At 49.4% G+C, this 7,325-nt stretch overlaps 6 protein-coding genes across 9 annotated transcripts; 4 read left to right on the forward strand and 2 right to left on the reverse strand.

The window, feature by feature from the left end:
- Positions 1-44: 44 nt before the first annotated feature.
- PPTG_02043 (hypothetical protein) lies at positions 45-787 on the forward strand (the record flags this gene model as incomplete). Its single annotated transcript, XM_008895435.1, has 1 exon — positions 45-787. One exon carries the CDS (start codon positions 45-47, stop codon positions 666-668), a length of 624 nt encoding a protein of 207 aa, XP_008893683.1. The 3' UTR covers positions 669-787.
- On the reverse strand, positions 726-1,923 carry PPTG_02044 (hypothetical protein). Of its 4 annotated transcripts, none has more exons than XM_008895439.1 (3): positions 1,513-1,883; positions 1,408-1,443; positions 740-1,282 (listed from the first exon to the last, which is right to left on the reverse strand). In XM_008895439.1, exons 1-3 carry the CDS (start codon positions 1,865-1,867, stop codon positions 843-845), a joined length of 831 nt encoding a protein of 276 aa, XP_008893687.1. In that variant the 5' UTR covers positions 1,868-1,883; the 3' UTR covers positions 740-842. The 4 variants fall into 4 exon arrangements, with proteins under 4 accessions (XP_008893684.1, XP_008893687.1, XP_008893686.1 ...); XM_008895438.1 differs by having other exon boundaries at positions 1,354-1,443; XM_008895436.1 differs by having other exon boundaries at positions 726-1,282; positions 1,354-1,923.
- Positions 1,924-2,011: 88 nt separating this feature from the next.
- PPTG_02045 (hypothetical protein) lies at positions 2,012-3,612 on the forward strand (the record flags this gene model as incomplete). The annotated part of the gene is made up of 3 exons (XM_008895440.1): positions 2,012-2,146; positions 2,221-2,451; positions 2,516-3,612. Exons 1-3 carry the CDS (start codon positions 2,023-2,025, stop codon positions 3,610-3,612), a joined length of 1,452 nt encoding a protein of 483 aa, XP_008893688.1. The 5' UTR covers positions 2,012-2,022.
- An 84-nt stretch (positions 3,613-3,696) lies between these two features.
- PPTG_02046 (hypothetical protein) lies at positions 3,697-4,325 on the forward strand (the record flags this gene model as incomplete). Its single annotated transcript, XM_008895441.1, has 4 exons — positions 3,697-3,765; positions 3,858-3,932; positions 4,014-4,091; positions 4,182-4,325. 4 exons carry the CDS (start codon positions 3,697-3,699, stop codon positions 4,323-4,325), a joined length of 366 nt encoding a protein of 121 aa, XP_008893689.1.
- On the reverse strand, positions 3,902-5,081 carry PPTG_02047 (hypothetical protein). Its single transcript, XM_008895442.1, has 3 exons — positions 5,034-5,081; positions 4,875-4,961; positions 3,902-4,798 (listed from the first exon to the last, which is right to left on the reverse strand). Exons 1-3 carry the CDS (start codon positions 5,034-5,036, stop codon positions 4,640-4,642), a joined length of 249 nt encoding a protein of 82 aa, XP_008893690.1. The 5' UTR covers positions 5,037-5,081; the 3' UTR covers positions 3,902-4,639.
- Positions 5,082-6,629: 1,548 nt separating this feature from the next.
- PPTG_02048 (hypothetical protein) lies at positions 6,630-7,061 on the forward strand (the record flags this gene model as incomplete). The annotated part of the gene is made up of 1 exon (XM_008895443.1): positions 6,630-7,061. The coding sequence occupies one exon, from the start codon at positions 6,630-6,632 to the stop codon at positions 7,059-7,061; it is 432 nt and encodes a 143-aa protein (XP_008893691.1).
- Positions 7,062-7,325: the final 264 nt, after the last annotated feature.

The raw sequence follows: 7,325 nt of genomic DNA on the forward strand, positions 1-7,325 counted from the left end.
CCAATCCACATCAAGAGAATTTTCATTGGACAAAAATGGAAGATATGACGTATGTCGTTGGACAGGTACATCACCGCTACACCAGTGAACCACTCGCACAAGGCATCTACTGCACCACAGCAACCATGCGCCCGCTTACCGACGATGAGATGACAACGGTGTTCGAGAAGATCAGCAAGTACATCGGCCGTAATGTTCAGCACCTGGTGACGCGACCCGACGAGAAGTACTGCTTCCGTCTGCACGGAAACATCGTGTACTACTGCAGCGAGAAGCTTATGCGCCAGTCCACTAACGTTGGCACGGATGAGCTGCTGAGCATTGGCACGGCAGTGGGCAAGCTCACCAAGACCAAGAAGTTCCACCTGCGCATCACCTTCCTGGACTACCTGGCTCAGTACGCCAAGTACAAGGTCTGGATCAAGCCCAACTCGGAGATGTCCTTTTTGTATGGCAACAACGTCGTCAAGTCTGGTCTTGGCCGTATCACGGAGGGTACGCCGCAGTACGCAGGTGTCGTCGTCTACAGCATGAATGATATCCCTCTCGGCTTCGGCATCGCCGCGCAGGCAACAGAGATGTGCAAAGACCTGGAGCCCACGGCCTACGTGGTGCTGCACCAAGCAGACATTGGCGAGTACCTTCGCGTTGAAGACGAAATGTTTTAAAGAAGCCCCACGGCGAGAGTGGATCTCCTCTCGTGCGCCATCTACATATATAATAGACTTTTCACGCTAGTTTGTTCTTCCACAAAGCATTTATTCATGTTCTGTTACGTGCAAATTGGTGCAGTATTGTAGTATACTCTATTGCTTCACAGGTGTCGTTGGGTATTGCAGTGATCACTCGTCCAGCAGCATGGCTTTCATTGTGCTCTGAATCTGCTCGTAGGCGGCAAAAATGATGGCACCAGTGGGCATCACCTTGAGGATGTTGGCGGACAAGCCCTTGAACAAACCGATGTAGCCTTCGTGGCGGATGATCTTCAGCGTGCAGTCCCACGTGCCAGTGTATTTGTTCGCTGAAGGCCCTCCCTGTTGCAAACGAGCTTTAATCACTTGGTATGGGTACGTAGCAGTGGAGGCAATGGACTGCGCCACCGCACCCATCACCAGCGTCGGAATCATATCCATCTCAGGGCTCCAGTGTGCTTGATACAGACCCTTGAGGCGCTCGTATGCTACAAATTTGATCGCTCCATTGGTCGTGAGGAAAAGCGCAGGTATCATGCCTTTATACAGTGCTGAAACACCTTCTTCTGCTACAATCCGCCGGAAAGCATCTACACAAGCAGCCAATTACAAAGTTAGGCTTAGTCTACTTCATCCTTGCCATCGCAAGCTCGTGACGCACCTGTCACGCTTCGATAGGGTATATTCTCGACCAATTTTTTCGTTGCATCTTTACCAGTGACACTTGCTTGAAGTCGCTTATTGCTTTGCACTTGCATACGAATCTTGATGAGCCAAATGGGGTTCGTCAAAGGAACGCAGATCATTCCGGCCTCAATGCCAGAGAAAAAGTGTTGCCACGAGCCCTGGATCCATCCTTCGTCCGCCATCCGCGCATAGCGCTCCTTCGCGTTTTGGTACACGAGCATGTAGATGCCCCACGACAGCGTTGCGCCGTAGAGCGCTGGGCTCATGCCACGAAACAGTGCGCGCACACCCTCTTCAGCCACGATAGAGCGGAAAGCATGCCCCAGCGAGCGGTAGGCGTGCGCGGACTTCTCATGCACTTGGTAGCGTACCTTCACCAGGTCCAGTGGGTACAGCAGCACTGTGGACACGGCGCCAGCACCCAAGCCCGCAGTCGTGTGGATCACGCTGCGCCATTGATCCTCGGCCAACATCTCCTTGAGCGTCATTGTCGTTGCCACTCAGAGACTGGGAAATGAGTCGGAGGACGAGCTTGACCACGAAACACGTAAACGTATGTGATTAGACGAGTTCAGTTATGTGTTTGTAGAGGTTCAACTTCATCAAGCGGAGTGATGGTCACTTTGAAACCTGCGCGCGTGGAATGAAGACGACCAGGAAGCGCAGAGACCGCGGTGCGCAGTTTATCCGCAGCAACTTGGAGCTGTTGGGCTTTGAATCACGTCGAGATGCATTGGTGCAGGCTGTCAAAGAGTTGTTCGAGAATGGTGACCTTGCCCCATGTTGTAAATGCTCATGTTGAAGCAAGAATTAGTGAAGATATGCTGTGTTGTGTTACCAGCGCTGGATGCTACGCAGGCGTTGAGCTCTGACGTGTCGTGGGACGATGCACCGCTCGAGCTACTGCGTGTCAACGTCAAGTTGAATGAAGAGACCGGCAGCATTGACATTGTGTGTGCCGATACAGGCTCAGGCATCCATGCGCATCAGGTTAAACTGCTGTGCTGTAGCGCCTTTGAAACGACGAAGACCAGTGCACAAGGTGGAGGAGGATGCAATAGTGGAAAATACGGTGTGATAGTGTGCATTTTAGCTACCTGGGGCAGCAGCTCAATTTTTTGGGGGTGTTGCTGCAGGTATTGGATTGAAGGCGGCGATGTTGTACAGCCAGATGCACGCGAATGATGCATGCTTGAAGATCACCACGACCTCAAAGTCGGATGGGATTTTATACGTACAGCTTCGCATTGATCCTGACTCAGAGGAGACTGCCGTCGTGAAGAAAGTGGCCCATTTCGTCGTGGACGAAAGCCACCAGCGCTTCTCTGGTACGGAGATGCGGCTGTGTATCTCTTGTCCAGAAGATACATTGGAAGTTGAGAGCGCTGCAGATACGCTGGCATTATACTTCCAGACGCTACGGTACACCGCTCCTCCCTTTGTTGGTGTACAGTTCAACTTTGATGTTGAAGAGGTCAGCACCAGCGTCGAGTGTCAGCACAGAGAGGAACCGATCGACCGTTTCGCAGCAGACCTGGGAGCAAATGTGGATGATATTTTGTACGCGGTTCATGATGATGAATCGTTCTCTACCAGTTGCGCTGCCCTGATGCTTGGTGATATAGAACCGAGTGGCCAACACGATATCGAAGTTTGCTTGCTTCGTTATGCAAACCACACCCCGTTGATCAATGGTGAAGATTTCTTCCTCTGCGGCATCACGAAGGGAGTCAGCTCCTGGAAGGTTTGGAAGAAATTCGGTCTCCGCTGCCAGCGAACGAGCTCACAGCTCGTAAACCAACTTGTTGCAACCCCTTTGCGAGCATCAACCGGGCGAAAGAAGATCGAAGACGTTGGCGATCCGATTCGCCTCGTCTTAGCAATCGACGTATGCGTCGCTGGGTCTGCTGTCAATAATGGCATCAAATACGCAACTCTAAAGAAGAGTACGCTGGACGCATGCTATGCTGCTAGTGTACAGACTTGCTGTCGCTCTATTCTGCAGCAACTCGCAAAAGCTGGACGGCTCACCACCCCGCAGCAGCGGCAAAATCGCGATCTCGTCGAGAATTTCGCACCACTGATCGCAAAATCTCTCGCAGCGATTGTAAAACAATCGCAAGCGGATCAATTTAGTGATACTGAGGCACCGCAGCGCGATAGTAGCTCGCAAGACCACTTCAACGAGGAGCTCATCCTACAAGAGCTTCAAGGCGTTTTACGAAACTGGTAAAACGCATAAATATATAGTATCAAAGGTTATCCTGGCGAGAACTGTTGGCCACACCATCAGGAACGACCACAAAGTAGAGGAACTATGTCGGCTATCGGAGCGCTGCGCGAGCTTGAGAAGGACAAGAAGGGACCGAATAACGCCGGCCTGAAGGTGCGTGCGATGAGGTGGACTCAAAACGGAGTGCTCTCCGTTGGTCTAGATGCTGCGCAGTGGTGCTCAACGTTATTTTTTGCTGTATGTAGGAGCTGTTCCTGAACCTGCCGTCCCGACTTCGCCAATCTGGCCCCGTCAAGGGCGGAATTAACTTCGCTGTGAAGGTATTTGACGCTGCAGAGCTCCGTATTCCTCAATAATTAGTCGTGATGACGTTAATCCTTGTTCTCATTGTGGTGATTCAGAGCTGGAAGACCTCGGGCCGATGGCTGTGGGTCCTCTCAACGACGCTGCTGGTGACCCTGGTGCCCCTCAGCATTGAGGTGCGTGCGCAGATGCAAACATTATCAAATGCTGTTTTTAGAGGTGTGACGATGAAGTGACGATGGTGTTGCTACCCTTGCCATTTTCAGATGCTGCGTGAGGAGCAGACGAACGAGGTGGTGAAGGAGCTGGTGAGCAAGGGATTCAGCTACAACCAAATCCAGGGCATGGGCTACATGGTGGCGCAGCCGCAGAGCACGTTGTCGACGCCTGCTGAGGGTGCCGCCCAGTAATTTGGCAGCTAGTTCTTATCTTCGACGGCGACTTTCTGCCCCCAGACGCGCGCTTCACAGCGATTACTGGCGCGTTAGCTGTACATTTTGCTGTGTCCATGGGAGGATAAAACGATGACTTGATGACTGAGACTGCAACTGCATCTGGCAAAGAACGTCATGCTAAGGGAACTCAATAACGAAGAGATCGCGTGCATTTGGAGCCGCCGACGAGACTAAATTCCTGATCATTTTACTAATTGATCTCCTTGCCACCAGCACCATATGCAATTGGTCTGGATTCCCCTCCTGCAGCCTCGTACCAGCAGTCAGTTCTAGTCGCTTTTCTTCTTCTTCTGACTTTTGATCATGACCATGCCGATAAATGTAGCAGCGCCGCTGAAGAGCAGCACAAGCAGCACAGCGGGGATGCTGATGGCGTAGTAGTACGGCAGGAAGAATTGCTGAATCGGATGCTCTTCATCAATGAAAGGCTACCGTCAACCGCGAAGTGAACGTGTCAGCTTTAGTTACCGTAGAGGCGAATTATAGGGAGGAAGCTGAACGTACCGTGAGCAGCACCCAAATGCTGTAGTAGACGTAGACAATGACGCTGACGGCCAGCAGCACGAGGCCCACTACTTTGTCCGACGCTCCCTAGAGTTTTAAATACAACACAGCACACGGATCAGTGAACAACAAGCGGGTAGCTCACACAGCGAGCCTTACCATGTTACTCTACTGACGCAATTCTCCACACCAATAAACCTTTTTTATAAAAAGGATTAAAATACATTATTTAAGTTAATATCTTTTATTTCAAATAAATTAATTAATTTATATTACCGTAATTGACATTTTGCATTTTACTAAAAAAAACGTAAATTAACCCGGTAAAAAAAAATTAAAAGAAGGAAGGTAAAATAAGCAATGCCAAGGGCAACCGGAAAATTCAAAAGCCTTTCGAAATCCAAAGATTTTATTTTGGAATTTTAAAATTTATCTTTTTTGACATTTTTTTAAAGAATGATGTGAGATGTAAAATTAGAGGCGATGCTTTAGTTGCCTTTTGCAGTGACGTTATTTTGAATTGACTACTTAAGTATAGTCGGCGGTAGCATATATTAGACAGGGTGACGCTTTTAAAAGTGCGTAGAATTTCTGATCTAAAGTTGTCCTAAATGTCCAAAATTTTGATTTGGTTATACTATGGCCAACTAAAGATGCGAGCGCGCGTAGCCAAAACAAACCTGTGACCACGAAGCAGGGCTATGCGGTATTTGTGTAAGCGGGCCTAGCGCCGAGCTCCACAGCGTGCAGGGCACTGCGCAGGGCAGGTGAGAGAATCGACATACAGGACGCTTTTCGGGCAGAAAAACCGACATCATTGTGCCGAAAAATCTGAGAGGGATTGTTTAGCAAGATTGTGTTCATTGCATGCATTGGAGCTGACTAGGTATTAATAACGAGACGTTGATAGCCGTGTCCTTGCAGCTATTATCGACATGTGCTAAAATCTTCAAAGTGTTCTGTTTGATATCGCTTTTCTACTACTTCGGTGACGGCTCTTCTTTGCAGATAACTTCACAAACAATTCTGATGCTGTTCTCATCGCTTCTAGCTCAGTGGTGGGCACGGCGGCCTACCACTGTTCCCACTAGATTGGAATCAATATCACTCTAAGGAATACTTTGGGCAGAGGCGAAATGAAATTCAGGATAATTTTATTATAAGTACCGCACATCGCTTCTTCAGGCAACTTTGTGCGAAGAATACCAGGCACAAGATGTACATAGTTGTGTTCGGTTAGCTAAGCGCCGGACTCAGGCGACATTTGCGAATTAACTGTAAAGCCTGCTCTGACAGCTGTAATAACAACGGTTAGGCTGTTCAGCCAGCTAAAGCTGTTCTCCCCGTAATATGCTATCAATGTAGCTTTGGTCGCATGGTCGTAATTGCAAGGCCACAAACTGTGGCCCGAATCAGTGAATGGTTACGGTAAGCTTGCTCATACATGGAGCTTTGCTGGCTGAAGCAGGCAGCGTATGCCAGGCACACATCGTCGTGTGCTCTCATTCCATGTCGAGTCAACCACACCTTATACCACAACAATTGCCACGGTTAGGTTTTTGTTGACCACAATCTGCTTCATCGCAACGATATCGTTCACAGCATGTTGAACAGCGGGATTGATTAAAAGCTTTGCGCTCGCACGACGACATCCGACAGCTCGAATCGCTGCAGTGTCCTAAACTAAGGACTTGTCATTCTCGAACTTCCTCGCTTTCGACCAAGCCTACCAACTCCCAAGTACCCAGTACAGCTATGCCCTCCCTGACTTCCATCGCTACCGCTTTCTTTGCTTTGGCACTGCTGGCCGCTTCAAACGCCCTAGACGCAACTCAGCACCAGTCGAACACACAGCAAGAATCCCCGCACCAGTCGAACACTCAGCAAGAAACTCCGCACCAGTCGAACAACGGAACTGAAGCACACAAAAGCATGTTGCTTACGGCGTTGAACGATGTGGACTCCTACAAGTCCTCCACGCTCATTTGTCTCTACAAGGTGAACAAGGTAGAAGTTAAGAAGAACACTTACGACTACAGCGTGACCGGATGCAAGGTGGACCCCGAGTTTGTGGGTAGTTGCCCCGACTTGACCACCTTTCCTGGATGTGGCAACTACAACGTCGTACTCACCACAAAGTCGAAGTCCAAGAAACCTAAGGTGCAGTCGATCAAGGCGTCGAAGTAAGTCCTTATGAATGCATCCATACCTCGACGGCCAAGCTATCTAAAAAGATAGCCACTAAGTGTTTGAGTATGTTTAAATCTCGTTCATTTGCGAAATACACGATTCATGAGCCAGAGTCCTCACATTTCGAATAATAAGTGAACATGTACCAATAGCAGCAAGTTTCTCCTAGAAACCTTGCACTAGGAGGAAATGTGGATATCTCGGTACGACTTACAAGGGTTAACCCCATTCAATTGCCAGACCTACATGGGCCTGTGCCAA

Source organism: Phytophthora parasitica (assembly GCF_000247585.1).
Source record: "Phytophthora parasitica INRA-310 unplaced genomic scaffold supercont2.3, whole genome shotgun sequence".
NCBI classification, from domain to species: domain Eukaryota; phylum Oomycota; class Peronosporomycetes; order Peronosporales; family Peronosporaceae; genus Phytophthora; species Phytophthora nicotianae.